At 39.2% G+C, this 17,182-nt stretch overlaps 1 protein-coding gene across 8 annotated transcripts in view; it reads left to right on the top strand.

The window, feature by feature from the left end:
* kcnip4a (potassium voltage-gated channel interacting protein 4a) overlaps positions 1 to 17,182 on the top strand; it is a 138,854-nt gene that overhangs the window by 97,000 nt on the left and 24,672 nt on the right. The window contains exon 1 of one of the 8 annotated variants that reach the window (XM_008435801.3): positions 11,543 to 12,110. The exons of the other annotated variants lie outside the window; for them this stretch is intronic. Within the exon in view, the coding sequence (XP_008434023.1) occupies positions 11,999 to 12,110 (112 nt within the window). The 5' untranslated portion in view covers positions 11,543 to 11,998. Of the gene's footprint in view, positions 1 to 11,542; positions 12,111 to 17,182 lie in introns of those variants that run through there. 8 annotated transcript variants of the gene reach the window in all.

Below are 17,182 nucleotides of genomic sequence, written 5' to 3'. Positions count from 1 at the left end.
AGGTCTTTCAGAGATGCCACATGTTGCTCACAGGAAGTTGCTCTCCTTTTATAAATTTCATGATAGAATTATTCTACAAGCTCTGAGTTATACAAGTGGTATATTTGGAAGAATGTTAAAAGGAAGGCTAGTTTCCTATCATCGGCTCATTCAGCCACCACACATGTCCTATAAGCTATTTTAATTTCCCACCTTCTGTCTCCCTGACTCACCTGACGGCTGCTTATTACCTCAATAGTAAAAGATGACTCATGCATTGCACATTTGACCAACTATTAGGATTTACCATCCTGCTTTTAACGATTTCACTCCTGCTTCTGGTGTTATTTCGGGATCACGTTTCATATTCGGCAACCGTTGTGTGATCCTGTGCTCAATTCGATGGTTGCTTATCGAATTAGGATAAACGTGGATTGTTTGTGAAAGCTCGCATCATCTGTGAGCTGGAAAACCTGTTTATCCAAATGAGAGTGAGACAGCTGAGGACCAAATGTCATGCTGGAGCAGCTGGAAGCTTAAAAACTGGAACAATCTGGGAAAATGACATTTCTCCTGTTTGCTCAACATTAAAAAAAAAAAAGCTAGAACACAGCAGAAGTGACTGGAAATGGTGGGAAAAATCCTACTTTTCTGCAAATAAGCCCTTGTGAGAATTTATCAAACTGTTGAAGCTACGTTCTACGCTACTTAAACAATAAGTCCATACAGTTAATACAGGCTAATGCTACACATACGATGGCCGGGAAAGAAGTTAATGTGACTTGTTTTGTCCTGATGCAAAAGGAAACGTAAAAAAGTAAAAACCACTGCAAAACGAGACATTTTCTCACCCGGGAGACCTCGTTGACAAACACCTGATGGTTGCCCCCAAATGGTCTGGCTGCTGACTCGCCTTTAGAGGTATAATTTTTCTCGTTTATTGATGAGAAGGATAAATCTCATCTCAAACTGAGTAAGATGCTGTCCACTCAGGGAAAGTTCTCTCTTTTTCACTATAAAGAAGAAAAGTTGGTCCGGAGTTGCAGTAAATCAATGCTAAGGTTGTAGAGAGAGATAAGTTAAGTAAATTGCAGTCACAGTGAAAGGTGCCTTTTTTTTTCCATGGAAGGGTTTTTTTGGAGTAGTTTCTGTGTAGCTTAATGGGAAACAATAGCTGCAGCAATGCCCACTGGAGATTTGTCAAGGTGCCACACTGAATTTTTATCACCAGAGTGTGAATCTAATATTGAGGAGTTGGGTCTCTCAGGCTCTGAAGACCACCTGTTATTTATAAGATCTGTTTTCTGTGCAGGCTGCCAAGCTGCTTGCCGTATGGCTGAGCTTTCACAGGCAACAAGCAAACGTCTCCCCTCAGAAACTAGATCTGGTGCTGGTTTTTGGAAAGCAATTAGAGATTTTCTGATGTCAGTAATATGTTTGATGCTTAATTATTGTTTTCTACTAATCTTTTTTTTTGTTTGCTATTAAAATTGAAGAAAAAAAAGGCAATCCAAGCTCATTCACGATTTGTCAAGGAGGGTTATTACTTTTTTTTTTTTTTTACAAATGTAAAGCAGCTAATGGAAAGACCAAATGGCAGAAAGGTAATCTTTCTCAAATTGAAATTTTTTTTTTTTAAATTATTTTTGTTATTGTGCATAATTCACTTTTTAACCTAAAGTATGTAGGATTGACATTTTTCTCACTTCTGCCAAAACGATGGCTCGATGCACAATATAAACAACAGACCTTCACAACACAAGCCCAATCAGCCAAGATGTTGCACCGAAACTTGTAAAGGTTGATTATTACTCTGTGGTATTCTTTCCACTTGGTGGCTTTTAGATAAAAATAGACTTGGAACACAGCCTGACGCAAATGGCTCTTTTCATTCTCTGTGCTCCTCTTTAGTTGTGAGACGGTGAGTGACAGTGGCGTGCCACCAGTGCATGGGGATGTGACAGCTGACAAGGACGGCAAATTATCCTGCTGAAGGTGTGGCTTTTATCAGCCGGCACGTTTGAATAAGTGGCTTTAACGATAATGAGTCAAGGCCACACTAACATGTATATGTAGTCTTAAAATAGCCGAGCTTTATGTGATGAATTGCACATGCTGCCATAATGGTGTCATTTAGGTAACTGAAACAATCTGGGGCCTCTCCTGCTTTCTCTTCTATTTATCTGTCACTTCAAGAGAAGTGACAGATTTGTATTTTTTCTGTTAATGAAAAATCAAACAAAACGTAATTGTGGCGTGAGAGTTGTCGACTGGATGTCCATATAATAATAGGAAAGATCAAACTTTCTGAGCGGCAAATCCCAACAATAGTGGGGCGTCTCACTTTGCCCAGAATGAAACTTTAAATGTGCGCTGAAGAAGTTGCCTCAGCAAGTGAGAGAAAAGAATAAACTGTGTCAAAGAAAACACAAATCCTTCAGCCTCGAATTGCATCAAGCATGATCTTCTCTTGAGCTTTTATCGTATTCAACTTGATTAGTTGCCGCCTACTGGTGCAAAAGTGTTAATACAACGTTTTTGATTGGAGTCCCAGGGACCAGTTGGATTTTCTTCTCACTGCTCATCCGTGTATGTGTTACTAGAAAATGCTTGCAGTGTGTACGGCTCCGGATTAATGTGGAGTGTGTTGCATCTAGTCTACCCGGTCACATCTTCTACAAAGATGATTTCCCGCATTCGTAATGCCACGTCGTGCGAAAGGTTAGAGCTAATTTAGAGCAGGTTTACTCTTGCATGCATAAAGGGATGATTACTGTTTACACCTCATAAGCCCCGTAATGTTAGGAATGTAGAAAAGAGCCGATAACAGGGAGGCTGTTTGAATAGAGCAAGTTAATCAACATGACAAAATGAATCACGGTGGTGCTCTTTTATTAAATATTATGTGACTAATCTGTCTCTTTTTAATATTTGTCCTATTATTGCTATTCATAACCTGGGAAGAGGGTTCCTTATTGCTTTCATTTTGCTATCTGGAAAATGTTATTCAATGAAAGAGTAATAAAACGAAGTGAACTCCAGGACAATTTGTGCGGTACTTGGCGGGGGTCTTAAGTAGACATTAAAGCGCCAGCGTTTCGTTGTATTTCTCTCTGCCGGATTTTAACATTGTTAGCGATGTTTTCACCAGCATTAACTCTTAACACATCATTAATCTTAGCAATAAGGGAACCACATAACCTGAGAGTCTTAAGGAACTGAATGAATGAAGGTGTAATTTTGTCTTTTCCAGCAGGATTCCTTTTGCTTACCGAACGTCCAAGGCTGGACTTCTAACCGTACAGTTTATTTGCACTAGGTGACCCTCTTAAACCAGAGGATTACCGTACGCTTCCTTTCAGCTCTGAAGAAACAACTACCTCAATTACGAGTTTAATATTGGCCTCTCTTATCAAGAACATGAGGCTAAGACATTCTCCTTTATTATATTAATTTAACTCTAGGGCTGCTTTTCATTTAGTTTTTTTCATGACTGTTTGGACTCAGCCTCTCTCAGGGTGTCTAATTCGTTTCTTGTCCATTATCCATGTCCGAATCCGTCTTTCACCAGCAGCTATTTTGGGAACTCTGTCAACAAAGTTTCACGTGTACAAAATTTGTTATATTTCATGAGCTTGCAGAACGAAAATCTATAATTTTGGATGTGATCTCTGAGAGAGGTCGTTTTCACCAGGACCAGGTCTGAAGAAATAAATTTGTCTTTCAGACTCAGCAGGTTTGTTTAGACATTTAATAAATAGTGCTGTATAAACAATCTAAATCTAACTGAATTGAATAGTTGCCCTTCTTTTTAAAGTATACCTGACTGATTACAATCTAACTGGAATAAAATGCAACAAACCATGGCCTTAGTGGATTTAGACCGTCGGACGCTAATCTATGTTAACTCAGAATGGGCTCAGTGAAATTACTAGTGTATTATGTGTACTGTTGTAGCTTCATGTCCTCTCTGTTCCTGTGTTTGTGCAGAATTCTCACATAACTTTGGCACTTCCCAATATAACTCAAAACCTGTACAACAAAACCACGGCGCTATGTATTATTCCAAGCCTTGGTGTGATTCTTCACTCTTACTGGAGCTGAAACGCCGCATGTCCTGCTTAAGAGGCTTCATTTACATTTGCCTTGAATTTCAGAGACTTGTTGGCTCATTAAATTGCTGGGGGTTTTTCCTCCGCAAGGCTTCAGATAATTAAATGCTTTTTGGGGTGATATTAGAATCTTCAATATTGTACTTACTGATTTTCCTACTTTTTAATGGTCTCTAAAACTGTTTCTCATTAATATCTTCTTTGCTTTGTTAGTGTTATCTTACTCAGTCCCTTATTAGATTCATGGACCAAACAAATAAATAATATTATCTCATTTAATGCTCTTCCAGAAATTAATGTCTCCACACAATTAAATCAGAATAAGGCGAGCCATTATTCCCAAACATAGATTATTAAAATTGTTTTAAAATTACCTCAGGAGTCCACTGAGCCGGAGATATATTTTTGTTTCTCTGCAGAAATGGTTTCAGAAACCTTTTTGAATTTTTGTACCTCAAAATGGCATTTTTATTTTTGGTTAATTTATTTAGAAAAATCTTATACAGCACTATTTTACGTCACTTGGAAGGATGTGTGAACATATAGCTCTCTGCAGAAATGAATCTGATTTTGATTACATAGGCATTTATTTAACACAGGGTACTTGACTACATTTATAAGAGAAAAGCATCTCAAAACCTGATGAGGTTTTAATTAGATGTTTTTGCCATTCATTATAATGTTGTGAAGCTTGGTTGCAGTGGTGAAGTGCTTGGTAAAATGTTTTATGGTCACTTTGCCTTTTTTTTTGTAAAAAAAAAACCCCATTATTTATACATACTGGTTCCATTAAAAGCACAGGGTGTTGTACCGGTCCATTATTAGCAAGAATTATATTGAACTATTCAGGTTAAAATCATCTAAACTTTCTGAACTAATTAATTACTCTGATGTGAACAAGGTTATTTTCATTAATCAAATCAGAAATAAAAATGTTAAATAATATATAGGAGCTGACATTAGTCAATTATTATCAGTGATTTATGCTTTTAACAGTATTTGAAACCTGTTTACAGATGCTTAGTTTCTCCTCTTTGTGTAAGCCGTTTTATTGTGATCAAATTTTGGGGGAAAAAAACTAGTTTTCATTTTTATCTTTGTCATCAGAAAAATCTGAAAAGCGTAATTTGCCTTTCGAAACTACTTTTAATCACTGTAAGGCTGATGATTATTTTATACTGTGATTAAGCATATAAAGGTTACAAAACACCCATTACTTCAAGGGCAACAGGTGAACCTCTTCTAAAAAAGGTCTGAGGGAAAATTAGAATGCATTAAGCTTCAGCTTCCACACTTTGTCTCAATTGGACATCAAAATAAATTCAGGTTACATCTTTCATTCACTTCAGTGCCATTTTGAGCCGCACTTCCTTCAGTAAAAAAAGGCATTGTTAGAAGATCTCGGAAAAAAGGGAACATTTGAAAGTATTCCTGCGCTGCTCTGATACCAGGCGTAAGGTGGCTACTCATTATTTCTCAAAATCTCAGCTTGCCAAGAGCACATTACTACACTAAAAACAAGAACTTTCCACAAAACCCCGTTTACATGAAATGACTTGCAAATACCACAGGAAGAAAAATGTTTTATGCATATTTTCAGCTCTGTTGCCTCCGTCTGTTGACTTTTTACCTCTGTGAAACTTTTACAGTATTTGTGTTTTAAACAGATCAATGGGACTCCTTCAACGGAGATGCATCTGCTGTTGTAGTGGTGCTGATAAAACAGAAGCAGATATTAAACACTTTCACATCTGCAATTACATAACCTCATGGCAAATACTCCACTTGTATTGATTTCCTCTCTGTCTTGCCGGTGAACTGTGCTCTACATATTTAATGTGCGGACGGTGGCTCCGGCCTTCCTGTTTTGTCTCTGCAATTTCATTTCACCTTTGCACTACTACATTTACTGTCCCCATCTAATGCTTGTTTCACACTGCCTTTTGCACCTAGAGGTTAATAGTCACTGGCACTTTGCTTCTTAAGGATGCTCCACTCTAAATGACATAACAAGCGGTCTCCAGAGTAACCAGATGTCCTGCTCTGTGCGACAACGTGTTGCCTTTACCGATGGGGTTAATGTGGGCAAAACAGGGAGACGAGCAGGTCAATGTTATCTGCTAAAGCACATTGCCCCAAAGCTTTGTGCTACTGTCCATCAAGGCATTGACTTTTCCCTGCAACACTATGACAAACAACCTGGGTAGAACTGATGCAGGACAGACGTTGTCATTTTACTTCAGCACAAATATATTTAGCTTCTGAAACTTTTGTATTAACCTGTACTTGTGGCTGATATTCAAAGTTGTTGTTTTTTTAACATGTTCTTTCAGTGGTTAATTTTCCTACTGACTTATTGGTTGAGATTAGAGGAGAGTATGCTTAGCCCAAACAATCCAACAACAGCATAAAGAAAATATTCACAAACATGAGGTTAAAATCCCTGAGAGAACAAAGTAATATGAGTTTGAGCTGCTGACTGGTCAAAAATGCTGACCATGTTGAGTGATCTAAAGTACGCTATGGCCTGTGTGATAATCTTGAATAAAATTACCCTGGTCTTATGTTGTCTTGGTGTTTAAATTGTACAAAATTATGTAACTAAACAGAGAGGTACTGCTGCTTAAGCGCACATATGGTGACAACAGTTGTATCCATAATATAAATGATTTTAATTTAATAAATGGATTTAAAGGGGTGGTACTAGGATCCTCCTGTAGCAGTCAGATCTACAGCGAAGGCTTAGAGAACAATCTGGTGTTTGTATAGTAGTCTCATGAAGAGGATGTTGTCTGTAATTTCTTATTTTATGAAGAATCTTCCTTTTCACAAGAAGCTCTCAATGTTTCCCACTAACCAGCCTTCTTTATTAGCTTGCTTAGCCTTTTTAAGTGTCTGGCTCTGATGCTGCTGATGGCACGGGAAACTACACTCTCCACAAGATCTGCAGTATTTTGCTGGAGACACTGACAGTCTGCTTCTTACTTTAACATAGACGGCTTCACTTTTGCAACTCCAGTGCAGACTGATCCAAATGAACACAGGTATTTATGCTGTTTTACCACCACTTCTTCTCCTATGACGGAAATGGCATTCGAACTTTACCCTATTGCTCTGAAGATCTGCAGTCATCTCCGATTCAGGATAAAATGATGATGAAAACAGTAGAGCCCATTTGTTTGCTACCCACCCAAGCTTGAATTATGAGACATCTGTTACAGTTTGAGTTTTAAAAGAGGGCCACAATATACCATGCAAGAGGCAGCTCAGCTGAATAAACTTGCGTAACATAAGTAACGCACAAAACTGATTGGGTAATGTATAAGGAGCAAGTGATGGCTTAAAGCAAAGTCAACTCTTTTAGCTTTGTAGCAAAGTCTTGGATGACATTTAATAAATCAGAATAAGAAACAAAGTTATTGTGGTTATTGGCCAAAAGCCAAAACATTTGACTACACTTTCACACATTTGCAGCACGTAGATTTTAAGTCTAAATATATAAACTTAAGAGGAAATAAAATACAAAAAAAACAGACCAATGCAGGTTAGGATTGTACAATCTGATTATTTTTGTTTCACAGCAGAGCAGCTGATGACTAAGGCTGTGAAGTGTTTATCCAAGAGACAGGCTTGGGGAAGAAACACAATCTTTGGCTGCTAGTTTTTGCAAACAGCTCTCTGTAGCGCTGACTTGTTGGCAAAAGTCTAAATAATTAGTGTCCAGAATGTGCGGGATCTACAGAGGTTTCAGCTTCCCTTTTCCTGACCCCAGATCTGTATCAGTCCTGGATCTTTGTACACCTTATTATTTGTCGCAGTTTGGAGTGGACCTGTCCTGCTTGGACAAACACAGGACAAACTGAATAATGGCAGTGTAGAAGACGACCAGCAGCATCTGTGAAATGTTGTGCTTCTTGATTTGCCACAGGATGAACAGTCTTCTTCCAAGCTTTGTCCATGTGTGAGGACCAGCTCGGGTCCCTCAGAGAGTGGTTCCTAGAATCTGAAAATGATCCACGATGAATAGAATGAGCTGAAATCAGTCGAGTCACCCATGTACAGGTTTTCGTCCCATCTACTGTTTTAGCATAAAAAGGGTAAAGAGACGAAAATGACAAATTTTTATGTGCAGAGAGAGAATTGTCGGCGTGAGCCCCACAAATAACTCGGTGGTATCAGTCATCCCACGGCACTCCATGCCTGATTGCCCATGCCGCTTCACCGAGGGTTGCTCTGGTTCACAACACATAATTGCCAACCCCCTCGTAGGCGCCACCTCTGTAAGTATGACAACCTCATTTATTTTGCGTTGGGGGAAAAAAAAAGAAAAAAAAACAGACTGAATTCTTACTGCTGCTTTGCATGCCTGAGCAAACCCCCCACAGGTGCCACCTAATTATATCAAACTTTGAGCTTAAGCTGATGTGTAAACAACGAGGCGACCTCATCTCTGCTCGTCCGGCACACCGGTGTCGCTTTGATTGATGATGGGTTTTAATGAGAGCCACTTTATTTTTGCTGGAATAATTTTTTTTGCACTGAGTGTTGCTCTGAGCTACAGGACAGATAAAACCTGTTGAATTATGGAAATTGAGTTGTCTGGTGGTACTTAGTATCTACATTCAGTGGCTGTGTGGAAAAAAATAATACTGGGAGTTAAACGCCACAGTTTATTATAGCCGTAAGTAAAGGTAGGTGTAAAGCTAATGCTGCTCAATTTAGATTTCATCTCAATTTTCTGCTGTTTTCCTCGAGCTCGCTTTGAAGAACATGAGAGAATCCGCTATTTTCAAAATCATGCAGAAGAAACAATGTTTGCAAGAAAACGGTGATTAACAGTAGTTCCCAATATTTATTGCATTTAATGTGTACCCTCTGTTCTCCACAGAGGAGCAATTTGTTCAGAAGAATGTGGAAATCGCTTCAAATTGGCTTCTACCTGCCATGAAAAGCAGAATAGTAAATTATGTTGGTTTTTGTGAGTGAAGCTGCTGCTGTGTGTCTGAGATAAAGGACTTTCCCAACAAATGGAAACATGTTGGACTTCAGTGTGGTTTGATTGCAGGAAAAGTTCAAGGTTTCATCAGTCTAATCATTCTGACATGAAGAGTTTTAAATTGTCGTACTTAAATGTCACAATAACTGATTACTTAACTAAATTTAACATAAAATCTAACCTTTTTGTGTGACATTCTAATAAGCTTTTCAAAACAACCTTGCTAAATGATGAACAATTTGTTGTAAGCAAATTTGTAGATGCAAATTCTGAGGTGAAGACCTCTGCTGACCCAAAAGAACACAAAGGCAGCTGTCTTTTGTAAAACTAACGCAGCATTTTAAACACATGAAAATCGTTCATTGTTGGATTGGATAATCAGATGTATTTGCACAGCGGATAAATACTTAAATCTAATTTTTCTTACTGCTTTCCCATCCAGTGTAGGAGTCCTGCTACTTCTACCTGCAACAACTAGCAGGGAGAAAGTCTTTTAAAGTAGCTTTAAGCCCCAATGTTAGTTAGGCTGCTCCCAGAAAATATTACAGTTCAAGTGTTTTCTGCACTATCCGGTTCATTTCTTTACATTTTCTTTTATTCTAAAGTGAAAAATATTTGATCGAAGAAAAGCAGAATCCCACCTGTCTTACGTTCCTTTGTGTGATGTGGTTTGGAGCGTAGACCAGGTCTGGGCCGCTGAATGTAAAGAAGAGACGCGTTTGTTAGCTTTTCCGTCCGTGCGTCATTTATCACACAGAGCAATTGAATAAGCGGTGAGTTACGATTCCTTTCAGGGAGGCAACATAATATTCTGCAGTGATGATTGCAGTTAAGCTGGGAGTCTTTTTTTATTTTTTTATTTTATTTTGCATTTTACAACAGTGATGTGTGACTGAAGCAAGGCTAGGAAAGCAGAGCAGTCAAAATAATCAAATAGAGTGCAGACATATTGTTGTTCCAGCCATAAAATGCTACTTAGTTTACTCACAAAACATAAAAGAAAAAAGTTCAAAAGTATGTTTGATACTTTTAGAAATGGTGCATTGCAGTACATTGAGATATGAATGAAAAGTTTTAAAAATTTCAAGTTGCTGTTAACTTTGATTATTCTTTTGGTACACGTAATTTTTTTGTTTCTGGTTTGCTTATGTTAAGATACTTATATTGTCTCTGGTTCTGGAGAGGTTTAACACAGTTGGAGCCCTCACGCTGTGGCTCTCACAGCTCTGCAGTCCGTTCCTTGTGAGTGGGGTTGACTTCACAGTCATATCCACTCTGAAGTTCTCCCTGTTGCTTCTTCAACTGCTCCTACCAAGATTGTTTTTCCTTCCACTAAACTTCCCTCTAATATGCTTGTACACTGTGAGCTTCTTTTGTCTATTCCTCCTTGTGAAGTAAACGAGGAGTAATTGACCGGCCATTGACCAGACAGTCAATGGACGCCGTCATCGACTATCTGCTGAGTCAGACGTCTTCCTTCTGATTGATTGATGTTAGGTCATAACATTTCTGTTTTAAATATTCCTTTTTATTGCCCTCGTCTAATATTCAAATTGCTGACAACCTGCATTTTTGGGTTTTGTGCAGGATTAAGTCATCAACATCAGAACTAACAGGAAGACACACTTGAAACATGTCACTTTGTGTGTGTATGGGTTGCCATGTTGGACTCTTTTTTTGCCTTTTTAACAGAATCCTTAAATTACATGACCTTTTCTGTAATATTCTCATTTATTAATATGCACTTGTAGAGAAATCACTGTGGATTAGGAGAAAACAGACTCTGGAGAAGGCCAGCAGATGGTAGTATTTTCTCTCCTTTGTTTCCAAATACTAACCACATAAATCAGCTGCTTTCTCTCATATATTCACTTTCTGTATCTGGTTTTCTTTTTCTGTCTGCTTCATGCAGGTGGACTTCAAGTTAAATCAGCTGTTTTAATGAAACCCGTTTAAGCAGACACATTCTGACTCAACTCGGACATTTTTTTTTTAAATATTTCATTTTTAAATGTGTTTGTTTTGCGCTTACTTTGAGCTTTCTTTTTAAATGAGCTGACAAAATCGTTGTGTTCTCAACTGTTGGAATCGAGCTGTGCATGATTGATTAACATGTCCGCTTTTCAGAACGGTCTGTTTGTTCGGATGCAATTACCGTGCCCACTTTCATCTTTTTGTTCCCCGTTTTCTGCCTCCTCAGTCCTTTCTGCAGCCACAGAAGCGCACCATTTACTTGATTTATTAATATTGCTAAACAGCACAGTAGTCAATGGCGGTATTATAATCTTGTGACACTTTCTGGGCTCCCTTTCATATTTCAGGAGCTGCAGTTGAAGTTAATTTAAGCACTTCCATAGAGAAGTTCTTGCAGAGCGCCTCTTGCCGCTGCCCTCCCTTCACCGCTCCCTCGCTCAAATCCACTCCCTCTCATCTTCCCTCCCCTTTACATCGCAGAGAGGCAGGGTGTTCGCGTGGAGGAGCAGCAGAAAGCCATAAACTGTCAGAGAGGAGCCAGATTTTCCTCTGTCCTCCCTTTGCACAGCGGCCACTTCTCTCATATGAGGGGGGAAGACGGGGACTTCTAAGATCATCTATTCTAAGTTTTAACCGACTTCTTCATGAGTTTACGATTCTTCTCGTCTGGCTCTTAACCGGAAGGGAGTGGGCTCGGCTTAACCTGACCCCCAGACTGGATTTAGGGAGCGGAGGGGTAGAGGGAGGGTGCTGGGACTCGCCCGGCCGGTGCTCGCAGGCTGGGGCAGCGCTGGAGTGGGTGCAGGGGAACTGGAGTGCAGGACCGGGTGGGAGTGCTGGTCCTGGTCCTGGCAACGGCTCGGAAGGGGAAGAGGCTGGCTCGGGCTCCGGGTTTGGGTCGGGGTATGGTGGCCTGGAGTGGGCGGAGGGTGGAGCGATGCTGAGCGCCATCTGGGAGACAGAGGGGCTGCAGACGGTGGGCATCGTGGTGCTGGTGTTCGCCTCCATCAAGCTCCTGCACATCCTGGGGCTCATCAGCTTCTCAGAGGGTAAGACTCAGAGAACGAGGGCGAGAACAAGGGACTGAAGGAGAACGATAGAGACGAATGTAAACACTGCCTCTTCTTGTGTGTTTCCTTAAGTTGTAGGCTTTGTTGTTTTTTTTTTAATTCCTCAAAAAATATACCAGATTTATAAGAAGCTTTTATTTCAGTATTAAATCAGAAAATGTGTCAAAAATCCTGCTTTCTTTGAGCTTATAATGTGGTTTGAGGTGAGAAGTTATCCTGTAGATCCAAACTCTTGAGAATTGCCTAATTTTTAACCATTTTTAAAAAAAAACACTTTGCAAACTATTCAAAACCAGCTTTCCAGAGAACTTATCAATAAACATGTTTTAGCTTCGTCTAATTAGAATAATGCACCAAATGCTACAGCAGTTCATTCTGAAAGCAGGTACGCAAACAGGAAAACGTGAAGCAGGAAAAAAGCTTCTGTGACCCGAGCCGAGAGACGTGTTGTCATGGAGCCATTTCAAAAGGAAGGACGTTTCATGGAAACTCCTTTTATCTGCTTCATTAAGCAGATATGAGTTGCTTTCCCAACATATAGACTTCTGCAGGGAGCTAATGCATGACCCGAAGCCTCCCTCCCTGCTTTCTGTTTCGCCCCGTCGACGCGATCCGTTTCTCACACACGTGTCCCAAAGTCTCATTACTTTCAGAAAGTCCCTGAAATCGTGGAGCTTGGCAAGCAGACGGCTCAGGTATTGATGTCTGCATGCGTTTCCAATCATGTCGTCTGGAGAAAGAAAACCGGCTTTGGAATAGAAAGGGAGAGAGTGAAAGACGAGGAATGGGATTTTAAAGGAGGCTGAAATGATTTTTCACTGTGAGGTGAATAGTTTTGAGTGTGACATCACAGATCTGTTTGATAACGACGGTCTTAAGGTGATTTAATAGTAAGTGTGATAAAAAATCAAGCCAACAGTGCTTAAAAATATAATCTACTACTTTGTTCCTGAGACTGGAAGCTGCAAGTATTTAAGTGGCATGAAAATGGGACATTGATGATTATATATATATATATATATATATATATATATATATATATATATATATATATATATATATATATATAATTAAATTGCTATTTTATGCATATTTAAAATGGGACTTTATTTTATAGTAGGTAATTTTCTGTTTAAAGAATTTACAAAAAAATATTCTCTGATCATTTTGTCTCATCACACCATTAAAAGATGAAAGATTTTACCATTTTGTTCAAACTTATCTACTCTTTAAAAAGTTTCAGCATTTATTAGATGTACCTTATTAACTTCATACAGTGTGTTTATGATACCCAGATTATATTGGTTTGATAGAAACTGTGGTGCCAGCTATTTTGTAAAAAAAAAAAATATATTTTTTTTTATCACAGTATCTTTCTCCATTAAATGCACATATTAAAATTCAATTAACACATTATCTACATTTCCTAAAGTCGCAACACAGCATCTTAATGGAATTTAAGCTTGAACTTTGACTAGGACATGGAAAAACCTCTTGGGGTTGCTCCATGTTGGACTTGTTGGTCTGATCTGGACCTTCATCCTGGTTCATAGCTGAAATACTCCTGACCAGAAAGTCAAGATGACATTGTGCTGCAAGATTTTCTGCTGAAGAGCAGAATTTATACTTCCATCAGTTACAACTAAAGTTAGTTTTAAGCACAGTTGTTCATGTGCTTCACTTACCCGTAAGTCCAAGAATTGTGGCACCCATTACCTCGTGTCATACCTCAGAGCTTTAATATCTTTTTTGTTATTTTTATTCAATCCCCTATGGACACAGTTACATTGAAAACGCATGCTCTGCTTGGCATTCACACCGAGCGATGTGTGCACAGCTGGACGCTGCCCAGTACGATCGCATCTGTCCACTCTCGGCCACCTGAGCAGCTCCGTAGAGGCGCCTGGGGGGACGAAGATAGTACTTGAAAAGACTCTGCGGAGTACATGTTTTGGGGGGCTCCACAGCTGGGCTTCAGATTTGAAATGGCAACAGCACAGAGGCAGCAGGCTGAAAAGCATGGCCCCCATGTGTTTTTACATTGCTCAGATTACTGTACAGCGTCAGTCGGCTGCTAAGTGAAACTGTACGCTTTGTAAAAACCGAGTCAGAGCAGATAAGCACATTGAAATTCCAGCAGGGATTTTCCTCTGTTCTGCTGCAAAGACTGGAAAGGAAGTTTATCGTCAGCCTCTCCCTTTCACTGACTTGCTTTTATTTTCTCAGAGCCTTAACAAGGTCGTTGCATCAGACTCTGCACTCACCAAAGCGTTCAACTGTAAATACAGGCAGCAAAAAGAGTTGGTGCTCCTGCTGTCTGCCTCGAGAATGGTGTTAAGAAGTAATTGCAGCTCGGGTTTTCCTTAACGTGGTGTGGAAAGTGATACCTGAATGTTTTTTTGTTGTTGTTTTTTTACCAGCTACCATTTACTTCATTTTTCTAACATGTTTAGAGACCGTCTATCCTGTTTGCGCTTGAGCGGGTGAGTCGTGGAGATTGACGAGGCAACCAACCCCAGTAGACTTGCCATTTTATTTGTGTGCTGGTATTAGCATGTTCAGAGGTGGAAAGTAACACAATGTACCTCTAGGAGTACTTTTACTGTGTCGTACCTTTCACTTTACTTGAGTAAAATTTCTGGATACGTTATCCAGAAAGCAAATAGCCTAACCTAATATTCACATCAAGCCTTGTTCTTTTTTCTTCTGAGTCTTTAGTGCCTTTTGGCAACCCAATAAACACCATATACATTGTCACTACTATAACCTGCATATACCTGCATCCATGGCTGCTTTTTCTGTTTACTCGAATCAGAGAAGAAGGAAATGAAAATAACCCGAAGAAAGAAAAAAAAAAAAGACAAACTGTCAACACAGTTTTTGAATTCATGTCATCTTTGCCGTTTGGGTACAGATGATGAAAATTGTCATTCAGGACTTGCAACAGAGTATCTATGACCAGAAATTTTAATCCATTTACCATTTACTTTTTAAGCGCTCAGTCTAGTTTAAAAGCCTAAAGACTTAACTTTTTAATGCGATGAGACTGAATGGTCTTTTTTGCTGCTGTTTGCTGGTATTTACCGTGATCAAGCAGGTCTGACGTGTATGTCACAGATGATCAGATCTTCCTGATCGTACGCCCTGCAGTTGCTCTTTGCTTTGTCTCCAACACAGTTACCCACCGTGATCGTCACGCTGTTCATGTTCAGGTTAATATTGTTAAAACTAAGCAGCGTGTGATAGATTTAAGACCCATAACAATGAAACATCAGAGCCACGTTTTTTTTCATTTTGTTAAGTGCAGTTGCTGCATTTTTATGCGATTGTTTCGAGTCGAGCTTTAATCATTGCAGTCGAGTAAGTTGAGTTTGCTTTTAATATTTCACTTGTTTGTATTCACCATCCATCCATCAAACCTAACTGGGGATGTTTATCTTGGCAACACATCTTGCTTAATAAAACACTTGGAAACAGGTAATTGAGTTTAAGATGGAGTTTGTTTTTTTTGCAAGCAGCTCTCTTACAACCTGCAAATGTTCACCCACGAGCCAATCCGTTTAAAGATTTTTCGACAAGCTCGATTACCCTTAGGCTATTTTCCATGATGCCTATTTAGAGGAGCGACTTGACCTTTGTCTGAGTGTCCTGGCGGCAGGTCCCTCTGGAGTCTTTAGACACATGAAGGACATGGAAAGAAAAACAGCAAATTGAAAGGAAGAGACCCGTCAGTTTAGGTCAGGAAAGAGAAGATGGGACATCATCATTCGAGCAATCGGTTTTGATTAAAACATCATTTATAATATGTTCCGATAAGGGAGGAATTTTAGATGCATAAGAGCCAATTATCTAATGTGGAAGATCGCAGAAGCCCGGGCTTGTCTTTAAAGATTTAGTTCTTGTCCCGGTGACTACATAAGAAATATTTGAATTTCTAAGAATAGGTTGCTTCAGCAAGTGGGCTTATGACAATGGGTTGTTCATATAGTGCAGGATCCCTATGAATACATGTTTTTTTGTTTATATATATATATATATATATATATATATATATATATATATATATATATATATATGCCATTGCACAATCTGGAGATAGTAAACGTGAGATTGGTTTTGAAGTTTAGGTTGAGCTTAATTCATACCTCATGCAGTAGGTGTAGATGAAGAAGATGATAAACCAATCAAACCTTTCACCACCTTAGAACGGATCTGTTGTTTAGCTTCCATCAAGTCTCCACAACCAGGATCATCATTTAAGACGCCCTTGGTGTTAATGACGTGGCGATATGAATAACCATGTTGCCACATGAATCAAGCGAGAATATTCTCCATATTAAACCGAGGACATGGGTTCTCATGCATAATGCAGTCAGTAATCATTGGCCCACCTTACTGCTGATTATGATCTGTGTTTTTGTCTGGATGGGCCGGTATTTTGCAGCCCACGTCGTTTTTCTGTAACGACATGAACTAAGAAATGTCATGAAATCTGACATGAAAAAAAGTGGATGGATATTAACTTATTAATCTGATGTAATTAAAGTTTTATCAGCTAATCAAAATGCTAATTTTCTACTTTTGGCAAGTTCTACAAGTGATAACCATAAAAAAAAAGAGAGAGGACAATTGCAGTGGTACTGGCTGGTGTTGCAGAGCATAAATCAAGCTGTCATCTCGCACCTTTTCTTCACAACAGCAGTGACAATTTAAAAGCCTCACTGTCGAACGCATAATAGAGGACAATTCACCATCAAGGCATTTTAGTTAGTTTTGCTTTTGGAGATTTTTGAGTTGAGATTTTCCACATGGAAGCTGCGTTGTGCCACTTTGAATGTAATTTGTGTCTTTTGGTAGAAAATCGACGCGATGTCCCGAAGGGCGTTTCTTTTGGGATCTCAAGCAGTTTTTAATGAAGCGTAAATGCTGTTCCGTCCTGTCAAAGTAAAAGGCACTTTAGTTTATTCTCAGCCTCTGAACAATGATGAGAAAGAGACAGAATGCCTCTTTCTTTATAAATCGGTTTTGTATTGAAAGCGCTAAACTCACGT

The sequence above is a fragment of the Poecilia reticulata genome, chromosome 18, assembly GCF_904066995.2.
Source record: "Poecilia reticulata chromosome 18, P_reticulata-male-v2, whole genome shotgun sequence".
Lineage (NCBI taxonomy): Eukaryota > Metazoa > Chordata > Actinopteri > Cyprinodontiformes > Poeciliidae > Poecilia > Poecilia reticulata.
The sequence above is the reverse complement of the archived record's forward strand: the minus strand, read 5'-3'. Positions and strand labels throughout refer to the sequence as shown.